The sequence below is a fragment of the Hyposmocoma kahamanoa genome, unplaced genomic scaffold, assembly GCF_003589595.1.
Source record: "Hyposmocoma kahamanoa isolate Upper Pololo Valley unplaced genomic scaffold, ASM358959v1 78, whole genome shotgun sequence".
Taxonomy (NCBI): Eukaryota; Metazoa; Arthropoda; class Insecta; order Lepidoptera; family Cosmopterigidae; genus Hyposmocoma; species Hyposmocoma kahamanoa.
The window spans coordinates 10,850,480-10,865,915 of NW_020653945.1; the positions used below are offsets into that span (position 1 = coordinate 10,850,480).

Genomic DNA, 15,436 nt, shown 5'->3' on the forward strand with positions numbered 1-15,436 from the left:
ATTTTTTATGTTATCAAGCAAGACGTCAGTCCATAATAGATGCAGTGCCACTCAGAGCTTTAAAACACAAAGTTCTGAGGGGCTCTGCCACTGCAGCCGTCACCCTGAGCATAAGTTGATAAGTCTCATGTGCCTGTGATTTTATTAGGACACTTACCCTCCAGGAATGCTCGCTTTACTGCTTGGCGGCAGAATTAGGTAAGGTGGCAGTACCTCTCTGGCAGTATTTTGTGAAATCACAAACACATGGAACTTGTCAACTTATGTCTCGGGGTGAAGGGCGCAGCGGCAATGCTCCTCAGATCTTTGCGATTTAAAACTGGGTAAAAATAGGCGTGTAGCTTACCATCAGGCACAACTTGTTGGTCCCGTCACTTGATATTATAAAAAAAACCTCTGGACGAACTCCATTACAAGGAGCTCTACTGCTACATGATATTATATAATATTATAACGATAAATTGAAATAGGATTTTTTCATCGTTATGTACACTGAGCGTTTACGTAATCATAGGAATAATTTTGTCTGGGTGTGAAACACTTCACAAATTATGTACATACTGATGTACACAGGGCGTTATGAAGCTATCGCGTATATAATATTCTAACAACTATTAGGAAAGGCAGTAGCCGATGTAATTGATTGCATTTACTATAAAATACTTTTTATTCAAAGTAAGTGTGAAAGTAAATGCGTAAGCAAAGATTATTCATCAAATAACTTGTATTTGACAGAACGAAATGCTAAACCTAAAGCAGAACAACGAGCGTCTACAGCGGCTGGTGACGTCACGCTCGTTGGCCGGCAGTCAAAGCTCGCTTGGCACTGGTGGCTCAGCAGTTGAGGACCCTAGGAGATTCAGTCTTGCAGACCAGGCTACTATGCACCAGGTACGAAACCAAACAAACTATAGCATATCATTTTTTCTATGAATAACTTCGAAGGTTAGGTTTCTAAGATTATTGGTACTGTAAAGTTTCATTTAGTTTAATGGTTACACTAAAACTTACTAGATTTTCATAAGTAGATTTACAATGGTCGCGGAACGATCTTTGTATAGAAACGAATTTTTGTAACCATAGCATAATGAACTTTGCGTCAATTGTGTAACGTACAAACTAGATTAATGTAAATTGAGCGTAGTCGCGAAATATTTGTCTTTTCAACAGCAAGACGCTTATGCGACTTGGTCTTCACTCTAAATTTAAGTCGGTGTATAATACATGCGTATTATGAAATTTATAATATATAAAAATAATATAAATCACTTGAACTACTCAGTATTTATTTTTACTACATAACACTAAAGACCTTGCAAAGTTTCGTTTGTATTTATAATTATTTGTTTATAATATTACTTGCTTAAAAACAGATAAAGCCAAAATAATTTACGCGAATATTTTATCGATATTTTATCTTTCACGGGTATCATGTAAATTGTATTGACTCACACTTTATTGCATCAAATAGTTCACCTATACTTGCTAAAGATAAATCAGAAATTTGTTGTTCGATCGCTCTGCTCTGTTAGCTCTGATAATAAATTATAATAACTTAAGTAATAATGATAATATAGTCTATATAGTTAAAAGACAAGTGTTTCATTAAATATCTACACTACAGACTGCTAATCTCACACAAATCTACAAATCGCTACAAATCGTAACTCTGAATAAAGTGTAAAAATTGTTTAAAAAACCAAAAAACCCGACTGCAAAAATATTTTGCTGGAAAGATAAAAAAAACTAACCCACCTCCCTATTTGGATTATTTTTTTATAACCTTTTACACTCCCACAATCAAGACGAATCTAACGACACCTCATATGTCAAAATCCATCAAGCCGTTTAGGCTGTATACAGGGAAATGGCAAATGGCAGTCGGGTAAAAAGGTCCAAATTCCGTCTTGTATATGTACATATAAAGACAATTTATAAACTAATTTATAAAACGCTTGCTAGTATGGGTAAATGGCGCTAATCCTAAACAATTTATAAGAATATCCGGCAGTATAAATAAGAATCTGTGCAATAAGCACCATCTACTTGATTTGTTTGTTATACCAGATATTAGAGTAGCTTTGATAAATTATAGCTCGTCAGTGTAAAACAAATTGGTTACAAAAATTACTTCTAATTTACCATAGATATAGAAATTAGTTACTCGTCGCTTCATCTGGTGTACCAATAGTTACTAATACCCGACGACGCGGCCTTGTACAGCGATTAGCAGCCTCTTGAATTATTGGTTCATGCCCAAATTATTATTAATATGCGAAAGTAACTCTGTCTGTCGTGTGTTCCGTTTTCACACTTAACCCGCTGAACCAATTTGAATGAATTTTGGTATAGAGATGGATGGGACCTAGGAGAAGGACATAGGCTACTTTCTGAAAATTAGTATGGTACAGTAGAATATACGAAGGCGACATACCACGTTGCGCGCAACAGCTGATAAACAAGAATTATTTAAGGTGAAGGTGGGGAGAGGCCACTAGAGTTTGTCGTCACAAATTAGTATTTTCTTTTCAAACTTCTGATTACTGAAAGCCTTTCATTTTTCAACAAATTTTATTACCTAATTTGATGACCTATGGCCTGCTTTGCACTGTGAACGCTGAACAAGAAGGCCCCGGGTTCGATTCTTGGTAGGACCAGTTCTGTTAAGTTTACTTTATGTAAATTGGTTTTGAGACTCGATTCTGAACCTTACGATAACTCAGTTGTCGACCGATTCGATTTGATATCGTACGATTTCTTTTCAATTTTATTCACAACACCCAAATCGAAAGTCAAACTGTCGTATTCGAAACTTAACCGAAACGACATAATTTCCGTACGATCGACCGGCAAAAGCTACAAACGCTATTCAGAACACAGTTATCGAATGAAAGTTACCAAACGTCCTATTGTATACAAAGCCAGAATAAATATGGAAATGTCTTATAATTTTAAATAAAGTCTGGATTTTGTTCAATTTCATTAATTTATTTTAATGCATGACATTAGTCTTAAAAATATATAGGAATGCATTAGCATTCCTATATTTTAGGCCTTTAAAGTCTTATAAATATATATACGGAGTTAAGGACTATCCACACATACTCAGGCTGTGCCCGGAACGTAGACGGGCCGTGCTCCGTCAGGGGCTCAAAAGAATATCGTTGCGTATATTACGAGTATGTATGAACTCGTTCACACATGTCCGTGTCCGGGCCGGCGCCGGGACGGGCACGCAGTTCATACAAAGTAGCATGCCTCGGCAACGTCCCGGGTACGGCCCTGATGTGTGTGGATAGTCCTTAACTCCGTAAATGCTGTTCGATAACGATATCGTATCCGAATCGAACGTTTAACTGAATAACTCGGAAAGCGCTCTTCGATTCGAGAACGAAATCCAATCGAACAATTCGATTAAAGTATCGAAGAGCTCTGAATCGGGGTCATGGTTGGAGTGTCCTGGGTAGCGCCCCCAAAGGAGTGAATTCCGTTGCTCTGGTCCGCATAGTACAGTGTATTCCTTAGTTTGCGACCACGTAATTGATATGGTTGTATTGCACATTATCATAATAATCTAATTTTGTCCTATATTTTCACTTACAGACAACTATAGACATCCACTCTCAGCCATTAGATTTAGACTTCAACTGTATTACCTCAACCCCTACCATGGACTTCTCGAAAAAGGGCTCTCCCAAATCCATGGGCGAACCCATCTATGGCAACAAAGCTACCTGCGAACTAAGTGAAAATAACGAAACTTTATTAGAAGCACTCAATGGTACCAGTGACATATTTGCCAACGGGTTGACTGCTACGGATAGATTAAGTGGAGATTACGACATTAACAGCGTGTTGCCTCCGCCTAAGAGTCGAGAACTTGCGATAGGGGAAAGCTATTCTGACATTGGTATGTGTATTATTCCATTTTGAGTTACGCCTAATATTGTATTCTGAAAAGTGCCTTACAATAACATGACTTTCTTCTTAGGGGTTGCCGATAGCCAAGGTGATACGACTGATGGAAAGAAAATAGCGATAGCTGTTTATTTAGGCCAGCCTGAAACATTTCAGAGATATTTTGAAGAAGTTCAAGACACGTTGACTGAATCCGAATGCAGATTCTTCGCTAAACAGTCATCTAGCTCGTATAATCACTTCGAGAAGCAGTCTAGCTTTGATTCTCCGCGAATGTCCCAAAACCACAGTCCCACCGTAGAAACACAGGATTATCCGCAGTCTATAAATAAGTCAAATACGAATAGCCTTAAAAGCAATAAATCTACGCACAGTAATTCGTATAAAAACGTTTATAACAGTGACTCGACAATAAACTGCAATGAATTCACGATAGCTTACACGTATATTTCTGGCAAGACGACTTGGCAGAATCTAGATTACATAGTTAGAAAGACGTTCAAGGATTTCCTGTCGAGAATAGATCCGGGGACAAACCTTGGTTTGAACACAGACTCCATTACGTCGTATCATTTGGGAGAGGCTACGAGAGGCCCGGAGATTGGCTTCCCCGAACTGCTTCCGTGCGGATATATCATCGGCACTGTAAACACGCTTTACATTTGCCTTCAAGGCGTCGGCAGCTTAGCATTCGACAGCCTTATACCAAAAAATATCGTATACAGGTAAGATAACACCTTAATGTTAGCACATCTCTAAAGAACAGTATGTTCTATTGGAATCAGTATTTCTGCCATGAAACCAAATACTATCGCAATTCAAAATTGTGGAATTAAGAAAACACGATTTGAAGTTCCAAAAATTATTTGGTGAAGCTAATAACTTTATATTCTCGTTTGAAAATAACTAAATATTATCATAATAATATTATTCGCAATAGGATAGGAATGGATATTCGATATTTTTTTTAACTTTCATATTGTGTTTTCTCAATTCCACCAATGTTGGAGTTACGACAGTATTTGGTTTCAAATGCGATTTCACAATTATATGTATATTACCAGGTACGTGTCGCTATTATCGGAGCACCGGCGGGTAATTCTATGCGGACCCAGCGGAACCGGCAAATCTTATTTGGCAGCAAAATTAGCCGAATTCTACGTCCAAAGGACGCAACGCCGCGGCAACCCAGCAGAAGCCGTTGCTACTTTCAAGTGGGTCTTATTTTGTTATAAACATTATTTTAGAACTTTATGATTTAGACTGATATGTTATCAGCAATTTAGTTGCCAATGATGAATAAAAATATGTAGTTAAGCATTTTTTTTTTGTTACGGGTAGGTATAAAATGAAACGAAGTGACAACTAATATTTGTGTATTTCAATTTTGTAATTCGACTACCATTACATTTTGCAGTATATCCCATTACAATTAGTATCACTGAGAACAAGTATCTATATTGGGCAAATGTTTCCAATCCTGTGAATTCTTACTACTAAGGATGCACATTACAATTCGATTTTTATGAAGATCGATTCATGTGCATACGATTAAATGATTTTTTGTATCGATTTATTTCAATGTGAATCGATTCAATAGAAAGGCAAATCGATCCGTCTAGATCAAAAAGCAATAAACATGTAATATTATCATTAAATTTGAACAAAATTCAATTTACAACAATATTTAGCTTTAATTAGTTTATATCCTCAATTTTGTTTCAAATTCAATTCAAATTCTTTATTGCGTATCATGTTGTACATTTGTAGTTATTAAAATGTTGGTATGAACCAAACATGAACCCTGCAAGGGCGCTGCAATGTTAAAATTAAGATTTCAGGCATTAATGAATTTCATTCCGATGTAAACCTGGCGTTAACAAAGCGCCGTGTTAAAACCTTGGCACTTACCCATCTCTGAACATGACTAGATTTAGTGATTGTTTTTCAGAGTACACATTGGTCAAACATTTTGTTTCGCAAAAAAAAATCAAAATACAAGAGATATGTAGATAATTGCCAAATAGTACCAGTTCACACACCGTTGACACAAGAAATCACAGATTTTTAATTAAGGAAAATCTTACAGCGTGGATCGCAAAACGTGTAACGAGCTTCGCGCATACCTCGCGAACATAGCCGAGCAATGCAGTGCTGCAGCCGCCGGCGAAGAGGCAGCGCTGCCTTCAGTGGTAGTTTTAGACAACTTACAACACGCTTCGGCGCTTGGTGATGCCTTTGCCGGACTCTTGCCGCCTGACAACCGGAACATGCCAGTTATTATTGGTTAGTATAACATACATTAGGACTTAAAACAACGTTATCAAATAAAATTAAGTGGGTTATCATTAATCATGTCAATTTGTCAAACGTTGTACAATTTATCGTGTTTTAGTTATTTTTGACGCCAATAGGTACACGAATTATGTAATCTACCGAAACGGGTTTATTGATAAAAGTTCCGTCCCACGGCCGCTTTTACGATGTTGAGGATAATTCCTTATCGCTAATGCCTAAAGGCGGCGGTTACCACTATCCAGCAAATAGATTGATTGCCTGTTAGATACCATAAAAAAGAAATTCCTCGTATGTTACGTCTCCTTTACCAGTTAATTGGCACTATGAAGAGCCTTTCGATATGATGTATTTTATACGAGCCGTTGACTTGCAGATAACGCACGTAAACGTGATTTAAACACAATACGCAGATGCACGCGAGAAGCGCGATCGAAGCTCGTCTGTATCGCGTTTTACGCGCGTTTGAAATTATACAAACACGCACAAACATCGCGTTGCAAGCAAGAAGCTCATTATAAACTCCACTGGAGTTCACACTTAGAATTTCGTGTAGTTGCTTCATTTGAAATACTAACTCAAACAAACAAACATAACTAAAATTAAAACTATCTCTTATCAGAATGCGCGATACATACGTGCGACTAATGTCTAATAAAGAGTGTTGGTAGCCCAGTTAGATGATGGTTGCTTCTCGAGTGAGAAGTCGGCGGTTCGAATCCCTGTGGCAGCATGTGCCCTATGACTTTGTTTCTAAGTTGCGTACATGTTTGTGTGAATGAATGTTTAGTAGCAATATCTCTCACTAATAAAGGGAAAGGAGAACGTCGTGTTGATATCTGTATGTTCCAAGAAGGTAAATAAACCTTTGAAAAATGTTTCTAGTCCCCTATTCCGCATTGGCCCAGCGTCTAGGACTATGGCCTAAACCTCTCCGTAGAGGAGACCCGTGCCCATCAGAGCTAATGACGTTTAATTTCGAATTCTCCTATGATTATCTCGTCAACTAAAGTGATGTGTTACATACATATGTTAAAATATGCCATTGCGTTTCAGGAACAATGTCCCAGGCGACATGTAACACAACAAATCTTCAATTGCACCACAACTTCAGGTGGCTTCTTACTGCAAATCACATGGAACCTGTCAAAGGATTCTTAGCTAGGTAATTCTGCAAAAAAAATTCATACTAGAATGTGTCATTTTCCCTATAATACGTTGTTGTAAGTTGAGTTATGTGAATTAAAATAAAAATTACAACTCTCAAAAATTAAAATTATTTACATAGATAGTAAAATTTTGAGTTGATGAATTACTTAGATATGTTTTATTTACTAAAGCATGTGCAAAGAGAATTCGTTTGATTATTAATTTTCACACATTTTTTTATAAATAGTAGATACATTTTAAATTACTATAATTTTTTTAAGCACTTTTTTGTTTTAAACACGAAATGTTGTGTTCACATCTAGAAGGATACACTCTTCTCGTCTTATAATGTTAACCAACCACTTTTATTTTATTTAAGAATTTGTATCCATTGAACTGTTAATAAAAAAAAAATAAAACAAATACTTATTACCAGGTATCTTCGTCGGAAATTATTCTCCCTGGAGCTGAGGCTGGGTCGCCGTGAGGCAGCTCTTGCTGCCGTGCTAGAATGGTTGCCTGGTGTGTGGTCCACTCTCAATGCCTTCCTCGAAGCTCACTCATCCAGTGACGTCACCGTGGGCCCTAGACTATTCCTCGCTTGTCCTATGGATCTCGAAGCTAGTCAGGTTAGAAATAACAGCAATGTCTGTTATAGATGTTAATTATTACGCATAAGATCGCATCGCATACTAAAAGTAAAGTATAATACTTAGCCGTCGTAGAATTAAACTTTGATTTTTGGTTTGTTAAGACATTCATGTGAAATTTGCCTCTAATATACAGGTTGACTACTAAAGGTCTGCGAGATTATCAGAGGCTTATCCTTCCTATTCATATATATAGGAGATTAAATCCGAGATTATATCTCGGAAATGTTTTTTTTATAATTTCAAGTGACAGGGCGAACAAGTCGTGCGCCTGATGGTAAGCTACACGCCTGTCCATAACAGTTGCAGTGCCATTCTGAGCTTTAAATCGCAAAGATCTGAGGAGCACTGCCACTGCATCCGACACCCTGAGACATAAGTTGAGAAGTCCCATGTGCCTGTAATTTCGCCAGCACCCTTACCCTTCAAAACCGGACCACAGTAATGCTGACATTACTACTTGGCGGCCGAAATACGTAAGATGGCAGTACTTCCCTGGACGAACTCTTTCACAAGCAGCTCTACTGCTACTAAAATATTTATAGAAATTATATAGTTAATAGAATTACCCTCCTCTAAAACGCTTGCAAACCTTTTGACATCTGTTGCCGGATCCGTTGAAAATCAGCGTCGTAGCACTTGAATGTGAGACGACAACAAGCTGAGTGGGCCACGGCTTCCTTGACAACACAGCACACACGCTTTGTACTCTATATATTATATGTATTTAGTTTCAAATCCTTAGGTTATTATTACTATTATTATCAGTATTATTATAAAATGCATGTGTACTGTGTTTCAAGGAATAAATGATTTCTTTCTTCTTTCTTTCTATCTCTTTTAACGGCAGTTAAAAGAATTTACAGCATTAAAGCTTAAGATTGCTACCTTAATATTATTTTTTTTATTAATATACGCCTTTAGATTTCACCAACACCAGAATGATTAAATTCTGAAAATTTTAATCAATTCACCATAATATTCACGTATTAGGCATGGTTCGCGGACGTATGGAACTACAGCATCGTGCCGTACGTATCGGAGGCCGTACGCGAAGGGGTCGCTCTATACGGCAAACGTCGCCATGCTGCGCAGGATCCACTACAGCACGTCAAGTCTTCCTACCCTTGGCGGGAACCTAATCATTCACATGTAAGTAACTAACTGCTTCTTCTCTTCTGAATTCACTCATTACTGACATAGAGTGATCATCTAATAGATCATCTAACCGATATCTAGAATTTTATAGTACTCTATGTGAAGAACGAGCTTTGCCGAATAAAACTGAAAAATGCTAAAGTCACGTGTTATGCTCTGTGTGTGAATTGAGAAACTTTAAAATGCTCCCCTGTAAACTTGGCAATTTCACTAAAAATAAAACCATTAACACTTCTTTTACTCAAAGCGTACATGGACTTAATGGTCTTGCTCCATCGTAAATGCTTTTTCTGAATTTTAGTTTTGAATTATTTCTTTACTCATCAGGTCTTTTTTTAACTGTAAATACTTCATAAAATACCGACTGCCGGCTCTTTATTACTAATCCAACAAAGTTAGTTCCTCATAAAGATTATCAAGTTTAGAACAAGTGCCAATGCGTAAGTGTTTAAATTAGTTGTTGCACTATACTGATGGTACGTGCGTTACCGACACGACTCACTTTTTTAACCGACTGCAAAAAAGGAGGAGGTTCTCAATTCGACTGTATGTTCTTTTTTTTGTTTTTTTTTTGTATGTATGTTACGCGATAACTCCGGTATTTGTGAACCGATTTTCATGATTCTTTTTTTGTTGGAAAGGGGGTAATTCCATAGTGGTCCCATTTTATTTTGAAGAAAATCAACCACCTCAAAGGGTGGCTGTTCACGCATGAAGATTCATTTTTATAAATAGCGCCTGACTTTAATTTAGGAGCAACTACTTTTAGCAATTATTTAGTTGATTTTGCTATTTCTCCAATTCAAGGCGTTTTTCTCTCGATATACTTTGAGTAGCGTCGTAGTGAGAACCTATTTTTATTATCTCCAGTATCAAGTCCTGTATAGTGGCGAACTTGGAGATATTTCAATGAAACTTAGCAAATAGATGGAATTCCACGTACTTTTGAGGTCGGTTTTTTTATGTCCTATTGTATTCTAAAGTTAAAGCGATAAGACGAACCGGTGCAAATAAAATTTCGCCAACTATACGAGTCCGGATTCGAACCCATGGCTTCTTCTTAAGAGGTGGTGTGTCAAACTACCTATACATAATGACAAAAGCTCATTTAAGCGGCGTTTGAACCCAGTGGCCATATTAAGAAATAAACAATTCTTTCATCCAGCCTTGAATAAACATAAAGATTAACAGATTCTAAATGTATAGCACATTTGCACAACATGCACATAGTTCTAAGAATGGACCTATCTCCTAAGAGTACTAATAAGCGTTTATTTTTAATTGCAGACGCTCAGAGCAATAACCGTCGATGACATCGGCATCGAGGAATCGAATCAAGATGCGAACACAAACAATAATCAAGATCCATTGGTAAGTGACCAGAGTAGTTATAAAATTAGAATTAAACCAAGCTGTGAAACATTAAATGGTTTGTAACTACATATTGCATGACATACATACATTTTTAAGCATGTCTACTTTTGGGGCATGCGAAAACTTTGTTGCAGAAGTTGCTAGAATTTTTATTTTCAACTATGATGATGATTTAAATATTTCATTTACAGTTGAACATGCTAATGCGACTCCAAGAGGCGGCTAACTACAGTGGAAACCAAAGCCAAGACTCTGACAACGCGAGTATGGACTCGAATCTCACCCACGACAGCTCAATGGCCAATGAGCTCTAACACAGCTGTTATAATACTCTATTTATAACTGTTGATTAATGTTAATGGATATGACCGATGCGTTAATTCAGATAATATGTAACTTGACACTAAAATTACGTCGATCATTTTATTGTGTTATTGTTTAACCTTTTGTTTCACTTATCTATAATTTTTCTTTAAATTTATCCTTAGTTCTCCATATAAAAACGACTGAACGTTACAATACCTAATGTTCGAAAACTTGAAGAGGATTTGTGTGAATTATGATATACAAAGCCAAATATTTGCCATATTTGTACATTATTTATATTTATTTACGCTAGAGATACGTCTATAATTTTGAAATCTTATTTTATTTAGCAATATCTATTAGTAAGTTGCTTCTTAGTCAATCGCAGAATTATTAAAAGTTCCTTATGGAAAGTTTTCACTCAGCTGTATTTGCGGATCGTAGCAAATATCAGAAGCTCGAGTATTTAAACCTTTCTCTAAAATGTTTTTATTTCGTTGCAATTTAATGTGATTCGTTAAAAGTCAATGTTAAAAAGCTTGACGTGTATTGTGAGGAAATAATAGTGCCTGGAGGGATATTTTTCCATTTTTATGAGGTAATTCAAACAGTATAAACTTTGTTCTTAGTGGAATTTAAGGTACTTAAACCTGTGTTCAATATAAAATCTAGTTTTTATTAACATTGTTAATTTATGTCATTTGTATTACCAACTGTAAAACACCAGACTCAGTTGTCATAAAAAATAACCATTTTCACTGAACAAAGTTTACAACTGTCCAAGTTTATATAAAGCATTGTGGCTTTTTACTATTGTTATATTTTTCAAATTAGAATACGAACCGCATTTGTATTATTAGACATTGTATGTAATATATGAAAGTGTAATTTTTATACCATTTTCATATTAAAACTCGTGTACCTAATAAAAATATTTAGGTGTAAATAAAATAATATGTTTAATATAATTTTTTCTACGCAAATACACTAACCGCTACTATGCCATAAAAAGTATAATGTTACTTTTGTATAGAAATGTGTAACGTCTAGTTACAGTGTTCGGTATGGATTGACTTGTGTGCATAACGAAACGTGATATCTACAATCTATGCTTTACGAAAATTGTGAAATAAACATTGATTATAAAATGAATGTTTTTTCTCTCGTACCTATTTTCACTTCATTATAGTTTTATTGCAAAATACATACCTTATTTATTTTATGTCCTTTTCAGCACGTATCAATTCATTCTCTTTTTAGGTAGGTAACTCCGGATCCAACCTTTCTCTTTTTAGGTAGGTAACTCCGGATCCAACCTGTCAAAAAAGTGACAACCCAACACTTGTCACTGGGTTGAGGGTTCGCAAACCTAATATCCCATGTTTGGAATAAGCTTATTCCAGCGTGGACAGTAAAATACCCTTATAACTTTTGTACGGCGGACCGACTAAATCTAGTTTTTTGCGACTAGAATCGACTAAACAGAGACTTCTTGGCTAGTCAAATTTCAAAACTACCATGACCACGCTGGAATAAAGCACGCTATGCAATGGTGTAATGTTATGTCCTTTTGGTTCCTATAATCACGGGATTGGTGTTTACTAACTTTTTCAAACATGCATATAGCAACCTTTCAATCCTTCAATTCTACAAGATTCTAAGATTTTTTTTCCATCCCGAACCTCCTAAGAACTTTTAAGTTAGTAATTAAAGCGAAGAAATAGTAATTATTTTCCAAATTCACAAACGAAAAAAACGCTACTATAATTACAACAATGTGTTCGATCTTTGTATTAATAAATTAATAGCTAACATTTTAATTGCACATAATAACGTCTCTAGCCAAGCCTGGAAGCTGTATAAAGTTACCTAACTGGGTGACGAAATACTTTCATAAATTATTAATTACTTTAATTACTCACGCGCAATAAATAGAACAGAATAAACCCAGCAGGGTAACTAAATTCCATTGCCTTATCCAGTTTGGTAGCATTTATTGATGAAGCTGTTGCCCAGGGTAGACAGTGGGGTTGTTTATGATAAACTGTTATACAGATAATATTCCAATAATACGGAGTAGGAAGGAAACACTGTAGAGAATTCAGTATGTTTATTAAAACTACACCTTAATTACGTAAATTCAATTGATTAATACAAGACATGAAATTGGAGCAATTTTGGACGGAACCTGTTATAAATTCATTTAAGACTAGACTTTATTGAATTACATCTTCAAAGGAACTTCAAGTATTTTTCTGATTGAGTAAGGCACAATGACAAAAAAGAAAATATTTAACATTATATGACTCAAATTCCTGATATTATATAAACACTTCTTCAACATTCCTGCATTACAATTTATTTGTTTAATGTCGCAGTAGTCACAAGTTCTGAACAAAAGTGTAAAACCTAACTAAAACACAACACAAGACATGACTTTTAAAACAAAAATTATTATTTACTACTATATTGAAAAACTGGCCAGACACTCATACCTCCAGTCATGATATTATTCCGATATTATTTAATTTTTTCTACAATTCCAACAATTTTGACACAACACATAGTGTTTAGCCAGCAAATACTTAATAACTAGTCACACAAAGATTTAAAATACTCATAATTGACAAACTTACAAAATAAATGCATACATTTGAACATCAACATGATGATAAAAAGGCGTTTCATTGACTGGTAAGTTACAGCATAGTTAAATTTTTTAATAATTAGATAGATACTAAAGAGCAGTATTATTTTTCTGAAATTTATATAACAAATATTATGCACAGCAAAAGCTTATTTTTAAAACCAGGATTCTAAATTTTATATTATTGCTACTCATTTTTGTGCTTTATACATTACACATCTCAATCGCTATGAATATCCAGACTTAGATTAGAGAGTGAAGGAACAGGAGATTCTGAAAATTCAGCAGAATCATCAGTTATTCTACTTTTATCGATCGGTGACAACTTTTTTGATTGTTCATCTACAGCAGTCTTATTCACACTTATGTTATTTACAAAATTCATTGGATGATTAAATGAAGAGTTATTTTCACTGATTAAATCAGCTACATCTGATATTGAAACTGAACTCTGTGAACTTTGCGAATTTTGGTGAGGACTTTCAATCGAAACATTCTTGTCAGGACTTTTGTTATCATATTCCTCATGAGTTGATTCTGGCGACTGTAACCCATCAATCTGTTTATTTTTAGTAAGTGTTGATGCTGTGAAATCATAACTGTACACAGTTGTTTCAGCATCAGACTTAGCTGATTCTTCTATTAATGATTTAACAGCAACTACTTCAGTATCATTTTCTCTTTTGGGAGACATTGTAGAGCCACTACTCAAAGTTACAGATTGATAATTGTCACTTGGGTTATGATTGTGAGGCCCAGTGGGTATGTTTGATGTAGGTTGTTTAACAATGTTATAAGTAGGCTCTTCATCAGTTTTTGACAATCTTATAGTATTTTGGATGTTCTCAAGCACTGGTCTATATAGTTTAACATCCGCATAGGAGGTGGAGTCACTGCTACTATTTGTTAATTTAATTTCCTGTAATCTGTGAGTACCATTCCTGACAGAATTGTTGTGTTCATCTTGGTCCAATGTTTGATTTAGATCTGGAGTTTCTTTAGATTTTTCTAGATTTTGTCTTTTAGAATTCAAAACAATATTCTGATTTGTGATATATTCTGAACTTGATTTATCCCTTGCAGAGTCACTGGATGTGTCAGTGTCTGAATTGTCCAGTTGCAATCGCAAATGAAGTTTGTTTTTGTCATCGTATGAATTGTCCGACTGTGAGTTACTGGACGCACTACTGCTAGAGTCTTCATGAACTATGTAGGTACAGTTCTGATCATCTTTAAAGTTGGTGTCATCAAGTTTTAGGTTATGATTGTCAGTGTTATCATAATTCTTTCTTTGACTGAGAATCTTTAAAAGAGTGATTAAAATAGGTTCTTTCGCGGTTTCCATTTTAGGGAGGTTAAGTTTTTCGGACAATTTCTTTGAGCCGTCGTAGGAATAGTCCTTCTTTTGTCGCGATTCCGCCATGTACACAAACAATGTGTTTTTCAGGTTACAAAATTCCAAGAACTCGTGTACTATTGACAGCGAGAGCTTACCTTCTGGGAGTTTAAGTATGTTGTCCAAGCTCACATTCTGTTTAATATTCTCGTAATCATCCTCGAAAGCTAAGAAAACGTTGGCCCTTAGTAACGCACGAATTTTTGCTAGCGAACCGTTTCTCTCTAGTGCTTCTATGACTAAATCTCGCAGCTCCGTATCTTCAGATTGCGCCATTATTATTATCAAAAGTGGTAATAGTCTATTAGGAACAGTGTTTAATTACTAAGTACCTTTAGATAAAATTGTAATAAAAATATTTCTCCATCAACACAAACAAATCGAAAACGTCATTAACCTAACTGTCATAGTGACAGCGTCAAAAATAGAGATACCACTATTTCCTGTTATTACTAGACGTAAGTAAAAAGTTACATATTCTTATTTATTTACCTAGTACGTATATTAGTTTAATAAAATATTAGAATTGGTTTAAAAAACAAC

At 35.5% G+C, this 15,436-nt stretch overlaps 2 protein-coding genes across 11 annotated transcripts in view; one reads left to right on the forward strand and one right to left on the reverse strand.

The window, feature by feature from the left end:
* The window catches only part of LOC113233306 (protein sickie), a 239,872-nt gene extending 228,000 nt beyond the window's left edge, over window positions 1-11,872 (forward strand). For 6 of the 10 annotated variants that reach the window (XM_026468386.1, XM_026468385.1, XM_026468389.1 and 3 more), the window contains 10 exons: window positions 736-891; window positions 3,604-3,910; window positions 3,992-4,643; window positions 4,983-5,132; window positions 6,008-6,204; window positions 7,270-7,378; window positions 7,799-7,991; window positions 9,006-9,164; window positions 10,458-10,541; window positions 10,736-11,870. In XM_026468386.1, coding sequence (XP_026324171.1) covers window positions 736-891; window positions 3,604-3,910; window positions 3,992-4,643; window positions 4,983-5,132; window positions 6,008-6,204; window positions 7,270-7,378; window positions 7,799-7,991; window positions 9,006-9,164; window positions 10,458-10,541; window positions 10,736-10,858 — 2,130 coding nt within the window. In that variant the 3' untranslated portion in view covers window positions 10,859-11,870. Of the gene's footprint in view, window positions 1-735; window positions 892-3,603; window positions 3,911-3,991; window positions 4,644-4,982; window positions 5,133-6,007; window positions 6,205-7,269; window positions 7,379-7,798; window positions 7,992-9,005; window positions 9,165-10,457; window positions 10,542-10,735 lie in introns of all 10 variants that reach the window. The other 4 variants (XM_026468392.1, XM_026468393.1, XM_026468384.1 and 1 more) reach the window with 3 other exon arrangements.
* Window positions 11,873-13,567: 1,695 nt separating this feature from the next.
* LOC113233149 (asparagine-rich protein-like) lies at window positions 13,568-15,169 on the reverse strand. Its single transcript, XM_026468157.1, has one exon. The coding sequence runs from the start codon at window positions 15,167-15,169 to the stop codon at window positions 13,718-13,720; it is 1,452 nt and encodes a 483-aa protein (XP_026323942.1). The 3' UTR covers window positions 13,568-13,717.
* Window positions 15,170-15,436: the final 267 nt, after the last annotated feature.